This window comes from Salvia hispanica, chromosome 2 (assembly GCF_023119035.1).
Source record: "Salvia hispanica cultivar TCC Black 2014 chromosome 2, UniMelb_Shisp_WGS_1.0, whole genome shotgun sequence".
Lineage (NCBI taxonomy): Eukaryota > Viridiplantae > Streptophyta > Magnoliopsida > Lamiales > Lamiaceae > Salvia > Salvia hispanica.
In genome coordinates this window covers 10,214,556-10,228,053 of record NC_062966.1, presented here as the reverse complement: position 1 = coordinate 10,228,053, position 13,498 = coordinate 10,214,556, and the positions used below count along the sequence as shown (strand labels likewise).

Here is a 13,498-nt window from a genome sequence, read left to right as displayed (position 1 = left end):
CAATTGAGCATTGATGAAAAAGTAATCACATGCTTTTAACTCATATATTAAATATTTTAAAGCTATATAGTTAAAAAAAAATTCCTTTTTATAAATCATTAGAGTTTTTAGCTCAATTGACTGCATAATGTAAGAAATTAAAATTCGATCTACGATGTATCAATACTAATTAAGTATACGGTTATTATTTAAGATTTTTCATAATTTTGATATTAAATTTTTACGTTCCAATATTTTAATTCTTTTAGAATACTTGATAAAAAAAATAATCACATTTTCTTAGCTCATTTTTATAACATTCTAAAGCTAAACTAATAGCTTTTCATTTTTCGCAAATATTAGCATTGCTAACTCTAAAAAAATACGTATTAGTAGAGTTTACGATTATTTATATTCTTAATTCTGAATCAATTTGTGATATATTAAAATAATCTAAAATCTTCAACCTCCGTCTTCTCCATCCGAGCGTTTTGTGTTTCATTATTGGTTAGTCTGACTGCTTATTGAAGGTTGAGGGTTTATTGAGTACTGATTATCCTCATTTGGGTTAACTTCGGACCTGTTTTCACCAACATTATTCCAAATATTCTGGGTTGAATATTCGTTTTTTTTTTCCTGGGTTATTTAATTGAATGAATCGTACTCAGTTGCTGGAATGCATTTGTATGAATCGGTTTTTGCTTGGTTAATCTTCTGAAATATTGTATTGGATGCTTTGGTCTAGTTTATATTTTGCTTTGTTCTATGTTGTTGTTTGTTTGGGTGTCATTAAAATGTATTTGTTTGCTTATTGAAGATTGATATTTTGCTTATTCTAATGTTAGGAAGTGTTGGGTGTCATTAAAATGTATTTGTTTGCTTATTGAAGATTGATTCTTTGCTTATTCTAAAGTTAGAAAATGCTTGGTCTCATGACAGACATTGTTTCATACGCTTTTGTTACGTTTTTTTGGTCACTTAGATTGCTTGTTTTTACTGTTTTTTTGCTTTGTTTTATGTTGTTGTTTGCTTGGATATCATTAAAATGTATATGTTTGCTTATTGAAGATTGATTTTGCTTATTCTAGAGTTAGGAAATGCTGAGTGTTATTAAAATGCATTTCATTGCTTATTGAAGATTGATTCTTTGCTTATACTAGAGTTAGAAAATGATTGGTCTCATGATAGACCTTGTTTCCTTAGGGTTCTTTTGTTGATTGATACTTGATCTATTTCTGGATTGCATTTGTATGAATCGGTGTTTTTTTGTTATTAGGAATTGTTGTGTTGGGCAGTAGGAATTGCTTGCTTTCAATGTAGACATGGTTCATGCGAATTGTTGTGTTGAGCGGTAGGAATTGCTTGCTTTCATTGTAGACATGGTTCCTGTGAATTGTTGTGATGAGCATTAAGAATTGCTGTGTTGAGCAGTAGGAACTGCTTGCTTTCATTGTAGTCACGGTTCCTGCGAATTGCTGTGATGAGCATTAACAATTGCTTGTTTTTATTGTGTTGGTTACTTTGTTGGAAAAAGATTTTGTACACATTTTATTAACGGGGTGCTGTTGGGATTCATACATATTAATGGCGCATTGTTACCTTGTAAGTGCTTTGTTTTAATGTAATTCTTGCTTGTCGTGATATAGATTCATCACCGTGTGTAATTCTGATGAGATGTGCTTTGTTCTATCTAATTCTTTGCTTGGTTGTTGTCCTAATTTGCTGTGATTGCTTGTTACTGACTGGCCAGTTGCTTGGTCAAAAGTTATTATATGCTTGTTCTAAAATAAAATCTTTTTTTTTCTTATTTATTTTAGGACACGATTATACAATGGTGAGAAAGACGGCCGAAGAGGGATGCCAAAGACAAGCTGCTGAACTCGTAGTCGGATAGGAAATTAGTTAGTAATTCTAGGGAACTACTTATTTCATTTTGTTATGTTACTCCACTTTTATTGTTGAACACCGTATCTCAGTTGCATATTATTGCGCTAGAATGTTCTCTTATTTTAGTATATTTTACTATTTCATTTCGGATGTAGAATATCAGATGTTTTGCTTGAAGCTTATTTATTGGTGGGTTGGACGTTTAGAATTGCTTAGCAGTGGAGTGTATACTAAATTCGTCATTACTATTGCAAACAAAATGAATGATCGCATATTGCATGTTATTTTATACTGAATTGCTTTTTAATAATGTTCCGTCGCATACTATGGATACACTTTGACTAGCCATTATTGCTTCATCCCGCTTTATGATTAAGACAAACAATTTGTGCTAAGGAATACCTGTATTAGAAGAAGGTTTTAGATAGTACGTATAACCTATTGCTCGGTTACATTTATTTTATTGCTTGATTCTTATTCCAGAATAGCTTTACAAATATAGCATGTCCATCTGTAATTACTTCAATTCGAATAGTTCTTGATGTACTTTCATACTCCCTTCGTCCCGGATAATTCGTCCCAGTTTTCCATTTCGGTTTGTCCCACATAATTTGTCTCATTTCACTTTTACCATTTTTGGCAGTGGACCTCATATTCCACTAACTCATTCCTACTCACATTTTGTTATAAAACTAATATATAAAGGTAGGACCCATATTCCACTAACTTTTTCAACCCACTTTTCATTACAATTCTTAAAACCCGTGCCCGGTCAAAGTGAACTGAATTATCCGGGACGGAGGGAGTAATTAACATAGAGTTAGCACTGCAACTCCTTGGATTTATAAGTTTATTTCCGTTGGCTATGTTTATGGATTTGCTTGGTTTGCAAAACATAAATTTATTTTCCTTGCATATATCAAAGTGTTAACATATTTTTCAATACGGAAAAAAGCACAACCAACCAAAAATCAGTATATACTCCACAGATAAGCAAATTTAAATGGCCAACCAAGCAATACATAAACTTGAAATAAAGCAGCTAATATTCACCATCCAAAGCGGAAAACCAAATTCTAAAACCAAGCAATCCGTAAACCAAAACAAAGCAATATTCTGAACACATCCAAATCAAAACAAAGTTATTGCCATTTTTATAAAACAATGACAGTCACCACTCAAGGTTTGGGGAACTCTGCCACCATCTTTTCAACATCAACGGGTCCCTTCTTCTGTGCCTCTTCAAGGTGGTCGTCTGTGCTTTTTAATGAATCCTTCACGTGCATGAATGTGATCCATTTCAATCCCATACTTCAACTCTTCCCTGTTGCACACAATATATTGCCAAGTAACAAACTCACGTGAAGATTTGGTTCCATGTTTCCGTGTGTCGATTCACGAGCATAAGCATCATAGAAAGCAATTTCGTTGTCCAAGGTGTCGAATTTCTTGCCAAAGAATGGTTTTAATTTGTCATCGCAATCGGGCACACAAGGAACTGCGTAGGATATAGAATAAGCTTTAGCTACAAATGAGGCAAGCAATACATGGTATTCAGTCAAGCGCACATGCGATGCAAAATCTGAATTAAAGCACAACAAGCACTGCCATGCAAACATAGAAGCAATACAGTATTTAAAGCGCTGCAATTGGTCATCTATTACTAATTTTAGAAAAGCAAGCAAGGATATTTTTTAACAACAATCAAATGCAAATGGAGCCCAACAATTAAGCAACCCACCATATTTAACCAAGCAATGAAATTTTTAACTAATTAAGCAACACAACATGCTTAACCAAGCAATAGGCACAACTAAGCAACACAACATGCTTAACCAAGCAATGTAGCATAACAAATCAAATTCGTGAATTTGATGACAAATTCATAAACTTCATCAAATTCGTGAACTCCCTGACAAATTCATAAATTTCATTTACGAGTTCAACTAGGAAGATGCATATTCGGTAGTCCACATATCAAATTCGTGAATTTGAGTTCAGGTATAAAAAATTCACAACTACACGATTGCATAAAAATAATCACAAATCGAAAACCAACAAACTGTGAATACACTAACCGTCTTCAAAATCAGTGAAATGAATATCGGCGGGAACTTCTTCTCCATGGATTGACTACTGACTGAAGATTGAAGAAAAAATCACGGAGAACAGAATGCAAATGGCGCAGAAGATAAAAAGAATTGCAGAGACTGAATATAGCGGTGGCGGTTTTTGGCTAAAGATTTGATAGATTAATGCTGAAAATAGAAGAAAGAGAGAAGGAAGAGAAAGACCGTAATTTGCGTGAAGAGAGAAACAACTGGAATTGTTATTCCTAGTTATAGCCTTTTGCATTTTTTTAATTATTTTTTTAAGAAAATTGAGCCTGCCAAGTGTCACTTTAAAATTGCATCTCACGCCAAATCTAACGCCTCAGATTGGTGGTATGGTGTCACCCAAAATAGCGTTGTCATTTTAACATTATAGTTATAATTACATGTAATATTGACATTTGGTTAAAGTTATACTCGAATATCTTAATAAAAAAATAATTGTATGTAATATTGACATTTGATTAAAATTAGATAAACATAGTATGATGCGTCTCACAACTAATTAAATATTTTGAAATTATTAAACATATATTTTGAAACCATCTATTATATCACATTTTTAAAAAGAAGGCAGACATTTATATAATTAGAAATCCATTATTTTTGAAAAAATAGTGATTAAATTTCATAGTATTAATTTAATATTGGTGGCTATTAATTAATTATTTATTTATTAATTAGTGATAGCAATTCTCACACTACAATTGGTCCCGGGTCATATCATTATCAGGTACTAGTATAAAAAGTAGTACTACTACTATTGATTTAATTATCTAAATTGGAATATTAGAATTGTATTGTTAATTTTCAATAATTTAATAATACAAGTGCTATTTCACAAAGCAAATTCATTTTCATCTCCTTCTCCACGTTCCCTTCTCTCTCCGATTTCACTTTCTGTTACTCAGATATTCTAACAAACTCCTCAAATATTTATTCCCTTTATGTAACTCGATTTTTAAAATTCATTCCCCTCAAATATTCTAACAACTCCTCTATCTCTATCAATTTCTCATATATCAACTGCGGCTTTTTCTTTAGTTCATGCTCCGGCACACCGTAGAGTCGGCGACGACTTCAAAGGCCGTAAGTAATGGATTTTTCCGGCCTAAGTTGAGCGGTGGTGGGGTCGTCGATCCTAACAATTTGGAAGACTGAGAGATGAGAGAGAGAAAGGAGAAAGTTTTTGTTGAGACTTGAGAGAAAAATCCTCACACGTTTATTACATATTTATTTTAAAGGATAAATATGTATTATGCTAAATAATTTTAAAATAGATAAAAATCATGAACCGGTTTTAAACGTAAATTACCTAAAATATTCAATTATATACGTAGAAAGCATGTACGTTTATTACTGCTCATTTTTTATTGAACGAGACGTGTGTTAGTGATTGAACTACAAGTCTACACCTCGTCTTATTTTTCTATCCCCTTGTGCTTAGGAATATGTTTAAAATATACTCCTATGTAAACTTGTACTAGTATAATACTACTAACATATATAGTAAATTTTACCTAAAACACTAAAATAGCAACAAATCAGGTACATGCACAAATGGATTTAATTTCCTCTTCGATACCGTAAATCCATTTTGTTTTTGCTTTTAACTTAAATTATATAGTGAGATATATACCGAATGATACATAAAAATGAGATAGATAGAAGTATAGGAGAGTATCAATTGCTAACTCATTATTTAATTGCTAGCTACAACTAATTTAAGATCATAGGATTTTTGAAAACTTGTGGTCTACAATTTGCCACGTGTAATTTTCGCTTTTATTAATTAAATTGAAAAACATAAAAAAAAAACTACCAAATTAGGGTTTTGGATGAAAATGTCAATACAGTGTTTAGAAAATATCAACACAATGCTTTGAGAATGTTAACGCATTGCTTATATTGACATTCTACATGTATTATATTGATATTTTTTATATACTATGTTGAAATTTCTGTTTATTGTACGAAAAAATTAAAAAATTTGAAATTTTTTTCAAATTTTGACATCGGAACATATGCAAGTGAGATCTCGTTAGAATCCTTATGAAATTATCTTTAATTTGATATATGTTGTGTGAAAAATTAATTTAAATCGAGAAAGTTATATGTGTTTTAAAGTAATGAGATATTTTTCAAAAGTTCATTACAACTAATTTGTTGTAAATTGACCTTAATACCTTTACTGACGTTTTTTGTTGATCGTATTAACATTTCAGGATTGATGATCTAGACCCTTAATTTGAATATCTAATGACTATTATTTAGTTGTAATTAGCAATTAAGTATTGAATTAACAATATAACACTCCCCATCGATTACATATATCTGAATAAACGAACGAATATATAGAAAATTGAATAAAAAGTGAATGATGTGGTAAATACAAAGAAATAGAAAATCCTAATCATAAAAAACAATTAACGGCAGGAGCGATGCTGGCTGAAACAAACTTATTTTGAGAGGGAGTGAGGTTCAAATCCAGCCAAAAAACTCTCCTGCTATTCACAATCGGTTTGTGACCTCTGTGCCGCCTCATGTGGCCGCCTAGCGCTTGCCCGATCGGGAACTCCACCCCGCAGATGGCGCATTCGTGCGTCTTCGGCTTCACCGGCGTCGCCTCCGCCGCCAACCTCGGCTTCTTGTGGCTGGCGCGGTGGCCGCCGAGAGCCTGGAAGGACAGAAACTGCCGGTTGCATGTCTTGCACTCGAACACGCGGTTTATTTCTTCTGGTTCTCGACCTCGGCTGCCGGATAATAGCATCAGCCAATTGGCCATCGTATGTATGTTAATATCCTCCACATCGGATCCTTCTCTATTTCTCTTCATCACCATTTTAATTTGTTTTTGTGTTTGATACTTTTTTTGAGTAATGGAACATGACTGCCAATTGAGGATGTATATATATCGGAAATGTGGGTAGATGGACTATTACAAATTCAGAATAGACAGTTTGACTTGATGCAAAACAATTGACCTTTCATATGCAGGAAATCAGTTAGAAAGGGAGAATTTGGACGATGCTTCCTCTTTCAGAAAAAAGTCAAATACGAACTATGAATTATCAAAATCTGGAACATCTTTAATTATCAGTTTTCCATTTATATCAATCGCTTTTGTGTAAATTGACTAATTTTCTTTTAACCAAATTTATATAAAATTAAATTCGAAGAAATTACTATAATTGAGAAAAATCAGTATTTGATGGTAATATTCAGATAAATAAGTATCGTAACATAGATTTTAACTTCATTCGATATTTCTAGAGCTTTAATGCTCAAGTTGTTGACAACAATTATTATTTTGGAAAATACCTAACTAGATTTATAGTAGAATAAAATAAAATGATGTGTGTGAAAGGAAGTGAGAATGCGTCACTGGGCGCGTAAGCTAATTAAGAGTGTATAATTTATTACAAGTCGAGTTTAGTAGGAGAGTCGTGTGTGGCCGGCGAGCATAGTAGACGAACAACTACGACTTCTACACTTTTTTCATATATACACACTATATACTCTATTATTTGTGCGCTACTAATTACGTCACAATTAAATTAACCCCTACAATATTATATTCAGTTTCAAATTTTCTAGATGAAAACCGAAAGTAAAAGCTCCTATCGCTACCTACAATAATATTCTAGTGTTTGAATGTATAGTTTATTTATTGTCCTTGAGTGAATAAAAACACAATAGTATAAGAATTTATGAGATGGATTATTGCACACTAATTGAATTGTGACGGACTAGTTGAAAATGTGACTCTGACTAGTATTTTTCTACTAACATTATAAGTCGTAATTAACACAATAATAATGCGTTTTAACTAATAATACTACTAGTATGAATGATTAAATTTGAAGTCGTGTGAATGAGCCGCCAAAGTAATTAATAAAAGAGCGTGGAACACAAGTTATAAGTTGGGGATTAGTTTGGTTATCCTATCTTTACTTGTTGCATTCGTATGTCACTTCTTCTAGATAAATCACGTCTACTTATCGTCCTACGTTTACTCAACACCAAATTACCAATTAATAATTTACCCTAAACAAAAACCTGACAGATCAAATAGTATAGGAGGATAATGTGTAATTTGGTTGGTAATCAAGGTTAAAAGATAAACGCAATTGTAGGCTGGCGATTGGCGAGCGATCCGCTCGCCGATCCGCTCACTGTCATTGTAGGCTGGCGATTGGCGAGCGATCGGCCAACGCAATTTTTTTTATTATTAAATTTTCGAAACACTATATAAACGCGATTTTTACGTCATTTTTATTCGCACCGCTTGTTTTAACGAGTTTTCTCTCTCTCTTAATTTCTATACAAGAACAACAACGCGAAATGAGTAGCGTGGGTGGTAGTAGTGGTAGTAGTGATGAGGAGTACGAACGGCAAATGGACGAAGCAATGGAAGCCTATACGGAGGGTGAGATAGGCCGGCTGCTACAAAGGGCTATGCAGCTGGCGGTACCTCGACCTCCACCCGTGGTCCACCGCCGAGCAGTGATTCCTCGGGATCACACAGCTGCACATCAGCGGCTATATGACGACTACTTCGCAAAGCGGCTACAAGGGAAAGAATCCCATGATGATCCTCGATGGCGTAGCTGATTACCGGCTGTGGATTTGGCACGCGTATTTTGGGATAGCCGGGTCGAACAACGACCTAAACGTCCTCAACTCGTCGCACCTTTTCAATGAGCAGTGCCGGGGGTCGGTCCGACCATCGGTTTTGTCGCCACGGCAACCGGCATGATATGGCCTACTACTTGGCGGATGGGATATACCCTAAGTGGCCCGTCTTTGTGAAGACGATAAGATGCGAAAATGAGGACAGGAAGGCCTACTTTGCGGAGCGACCGGAGTCGGCACGCAAGGACGTGGAGCACGCATTTGGTGTGCTCCGGGCTCGATGGGCGGCATTAAGGGTCCAACGCGTTTGTGGGATGTTGGCTGCATTGCTTCTATAATGTACGTCTGTATTATCATGCACAATATGATAGTCGAAGATGAAGGTGTACAAGCCCGACTAATTGGGCCAACGACGATGAAGCTGGTCAAAGCCACGGCGTGGCCACCCCCAACCTCACGATGAAGCCGGCCGCCTCCAGGCACTTGCCGACATGCACCAAGTGGATGCGCATATACAACTCCAAAATGATTTAATTGAAGAGTTGTGGGCGCGGAGGATCGCACGGCGATAGTTATTTTGGTTTAATGTATTTTTTTATTATGGTATTTTTTTTTTTAATTAATGTAATTTTTTTTATTTTAGTGAAAGTAATGAATTTTTCCGTATATGTGTCGTATGTTTAATTCCGCATTTTGTGTTTAATTCCATAAATTTATTAGTTGTTTATTTTAATAGTGTTGATGACGTGGCTAGCCTATTGCTTGTCCAGTTGCTTGTCCTGATGATGTGGCAGGAGGAATTTTAGTACTGGATGATGTGGCAGGAAGAGAAACAGGTTAGCCTATGGCTAGCCTATTTACCATTGTGTATGCTCTTAGTAGCTACTTTTCATTAGGAAAATGATATATATCCTAGATTTACATAGGAGGTGTTCGGTTTACAAGATTGTATCCCGTATTAAATATGTAGTGTCTTTGGTTCATGAGATTCAATTCCACAGCTTAATCCTAGATGGATAATCTTGGGATAATTAGTCATAGCTAACCCCCTATGACTAAATAATCTCACAACTCAATCCTAAATTATATCTTAATATTATTTTATCTAGGAAATCGAACACCACCCTATTGTTTAGTTTTCGAGATAAATTAACAGTATACATATACTACTATTTCTCTGATACGGGTTAGATCGGTGTTGTTTTCCATATTTTATTGGGTTTATTTAAGCCACCATATAAATTAACCGAGTAACGTATTATCGGTTGTGCATTACCCTTTTGAACTCGTTGATGTAATATGAATTTGGCAATTAAGGGTAAAATAATCTTTTTAGGCCATTTTTAATTACTTTTATGGCTATTTAATTTATATTTTACAATATGAAAATGACTATTAATATATTAACTCTGTATATTAAAAATTACTACTTGCGATTATATAACCAGAATCGGTGATTTTTTATAATTAGATACGTATAATCGAAAATAAAAGACTGTTTGTGTGTAGCATGTTACTCGTTAAGAAAACAAAGCACGCATTGGTTAATTTGATGCAAATATAATTGAGTGAATAATGAAATATAGCAACAAATATATATTGCGAAAAATATATATAGTTGTTTGGAATGAATTAGTTATAGGTTGATCCCTCTTTCTAGACTTCAGACATATAAACGGAGTATAATTAATTGAAGTCTAAATCTCACCACCAACAAAAATGGCTTCTTCTCAAGCGACGTATTTGCATGCAGGTGTACCTGAACAACACAATGCACCACACAAATATTACTCCCTCCGTCCCACATAATTTGGGACACTTTGACCCGGCACGGGTTTTAAGAAATCTAATGGAAAGTGAGTTGAAAAAGTTGGTGGAATGTGGGTCATACTTTTAAAATATTAGTTTTATAATAAAATGTGAGTAGGAATGAGTTAGTGGAATATGGGGTCCACTGCAAAAAATGATAAAAGTGAAATGGGACAAATTATGTGGGACGGCCCGAAATGGAATACTGAGTCGAATTATCTGGGACGGAGGGAGTAATTTCTAACATAGATTTCATAAGAAGAGTGAGCTTGAGAGAGGGTTACGACTTACTAGGATCAGTTGAGATAACTACACCGGTGCCGGCGAAGTCACAACTGTGTGGATTGAGACCTTGCGCGTGAAAGTAAGCATTCATGGCGTAGGAAGCGTGAGCTTTAAGAGTGTTGGGTGTGAAGCACGCGCCTCCCTCTTGAATGGGCTTGCAGTCTATCCCTTGGCTGCACGCGTAGTTTATGTTGCTCTGCAGCACCGCCTCGCTTGTGTCCGAGTTGCTCACGCACCACTTTTTACCCATCCCAATCGGAATATTCTGCACCATTACCATATCATATAGAAATAGAAATGACTTTATTATGTTAGAACATTAAAAAAAGGAATATGACTTTACTAACGCAGCATCGCTAAGTTACCTTAGCAGGGGCAGCACCAGCACCAGCAGCACCTCGCATGATTCCTACATCATAGACCGGAGTGAAATCGGGTCTGAAAAGGCCCAAGTTCTTCTCCGCCAAAGAGCCCGTCTTTTGATTCTCATTAAAGAGCGCAAATATGTAGGTCTCGAACCTCTTCCGTGGCATCAACGGCGTCCCTCTCCCGGAGCCGAAATGCTTCACCAACGCCCCATTGTATGCGGCCGCGTTCTCCACCGAGCACTTAGGTTGCTCGAAGACCTCCCCCTGCGACGCCCACCCCGTCTCCCCCACCGAAATCGCCACGTCTCCATACCCCAGCTTCTTCATCGACACATACACCGAATCCATCAAAAAGTCAAAGAGGTTCCCATAGGTGCGGCGCGTGTACTTGTCGAAGAGCCCCTTATTAGGGCGGAAAAGCGCCATGTCAGCCTTCTCCGGTGAGTACATGAAGAAAGGGTAAGGGTTGACCATGAACGGCGTCTTTGTATGGCGGTGGAAGTCCAACATTGGCGCCAGCACCCCGACGTCCCAGCCGGCTCGGAAGCGGGCCAGGCTGGGGAGGTCGGAGGGCTCAAGGATGGCGAGGGAGTGGGCGGTGGTGACTGCGATCTCGTTCATCCCTTCCATGTGGAGGGCCTTGTGAAGGGCCTTCATGGCGGCAACAAGGTTGTCGATGAGGTTCTGTGGACCCCAGTGGAGGACCTCGTTCCCCACGATTAAATAGTTGATGTGTGTGTCTGGGTAGAAGGGCTTGATGTGGGTGGAGACCCAGCGGCGGGCGTCCTTGGGGGTGGTGAGGGAGGGGATCTGGTCGTTGGGGACAGTGACGGCGACCAGGATGCCGGTGTTGGCGAATGCGCGGAGGATGTCGGGATTGACGTCGAAGATCTTTATGCGGTCTATGGTTGTTTTGTCCTTGAGGAACTGCGCCACCTGGGCTGGCGGCGGGAGGTTGTCGCCGAGGGTGCCGTAGTTGACGCCGATCGAGTGGACGGCGCTGGCGGTGGCGAGGAGGAGGAGGGCTACGGCCGCCAGCCGGGGGGCATCGTGAGAAGCGAAGACCATTTTTGTTGGGGTTGTGATCTAGAGGATGATGGAAAGAAATTAAAATTTAGAGGGTTTTTATATACAACAATTAATATTGGAAATGGATTGTCCTTGTTTTCTTCGATATTTATGGGAATTTTGCGATGATGATTAGTTATCGCGTGGTCGTCAGAAAATCCTAATTTAATTACCATGTATTTATTGGGGTAATCTTGATAAATTTGTGTTCAACCTTGACCGTCTAATTACATTCAAAATCCCTATAAAAGATGGATCTATGTCTCATTTCTTATACTACATGTTTCAGTAGCTCACTAGCTACTTAACTGAATATCTTAAACGGTGTAAGAATCTGTTTGGGTTGTCTGTTGATTGCAATCGGTGTAAGAATTCGTTTGGGTTGTTTGTTGATTGCATGGTACTTAGCACTCCATCCGTTACCCAAAGTTTATGCCATTTTATCGTTTTCGTCCGTCCCTCAAAGTTTGTCCTATTTGGAATCTTACCAAAAATAGACATTAAATACATTCTCAATCTCCTCAATGTGTGATCTTTATTCCACTACACTCCTTCATTTAATACAAAGTCAAATAATTTTTTTAAACCAAAGTATCAGGTCAAATTGGGGCAAATTTTGGGGGACGAATGGAGTAACAAATAACCAGAGTTTATGGAAAAATTGTTACTCCCTCTGTCCACTTTTTATAGTGATATTTTGAATCGCTTTAATAAATTATTTGACTTTATAAAGAGAAATGATGAAATAAGTTATTAAAATGTGGGCCTTATATAATTTTTTTTAATAATAGAATGTGTGAATAGTGGGATCCGCTTACTTAGAATGAAAAAAATTAAATGAAAATTTTAAATCGCGATCACGTTAGAATGGCAATTGAAATATTTTGTCATGAAATGAGGGAGGATTATGCCTTGTTACAATTGCGTACTGTATTAGTCAATTTGTCAATGCAAATTAAAATTTGAACGGCACCTAAAATTGTACTTGGACTTAATCTATTGGATTGAATTAGGAGTCAATATTCCCAATAAAATTATTTAGAATCCTCCTATAAAGAAGTAATTAATGTTTCCGGATATTTAAAAGAAAATATTCCGGCTAATATCACCAGACAAGTTCACAAAATGCAACAAAAGGCTGAAAACAGTTATTTGTAATTAAAAATGGTTTTAAAATGCGTAAATGAAACTAACAACCCAGAAACAACTTGAAAATCACATGCAAACTTATGCTAGATACATTTAAGCAGTCCTGAGGAAAAACAAATACCAACTGCATCAATTTCAATGTGGAACAACAATACAATGTTGATCAACATCACTCTCCTATTAAGAATTGTGAGAGTTAGTAGCTAG

General features: G+C 36.3%; 2 protein-coding genes and 1 long non-coding RNA gene across 3 annotated transcripts; all 3 read right to left on the bottom strand.

The window, feature by feature from the left end:
• Window positions 1-2,889: 2,889 nt before the first annotated feature.
• LOC125208403 lies at window positions 2,890-4,338 on the bottom strand. The gene is made up of 2 exons (XR_007174108.1): window positions 3,945-4,338; window positions 2,890-3,364 (listed from the first exon to the last, which is right to left on the bottom strand). It is a non-coding gene; the product is annotated as an uncharacterized LOC125208403 (long non-coding RNA).
• A 1,992-nt stretch (window positions 4,339-6,330) lies between these two features.
• On the bottom strand, window positions 6,331-6,842 carry LOC125208669 (zinc finger protein ZAT12-like). The gene has a single exon (XM_048108321.1). It carries the CDS (start codon window positions 6,817-6,819, stop codon window positions 6,391-6,393), a length of 429 nt encoding a protein of 142 aa, XP_047964278.1. The 5' UTR covers window positions 6,820-6,842; the 3' UTR covers window positions 6,331-6,390.
• A 3,346-nt stretch (window positions 6,843-10,188) lies between these two features.
• LOC125208667 (glucan endo-1,3-beta-glucosidase-like) lies at window positions 10,189-12,185 on the bottom strand. Its single transcript, XM_048108319.1, has 3 exons — window positions 11,072-12,185; window positions 10,713-10,971; window positions 10,189-10,371 (listed from the first exon to the last, which is right to left on the bottom strand). Exons 1-3 carry the CDS (start codon window positions 12,140-12,142, stop codon window positions 10,343-10,345), a joined length of 1,359 nt encoding a protein of 452 aa, XP_047964276.1. The 5' UTR covers window positions 12,143-12,185; the 3' UTR covers window positions 10,189-10,342.
• Window positions 12,186-13,498: the final 1,313 nt, after the last annotated feature.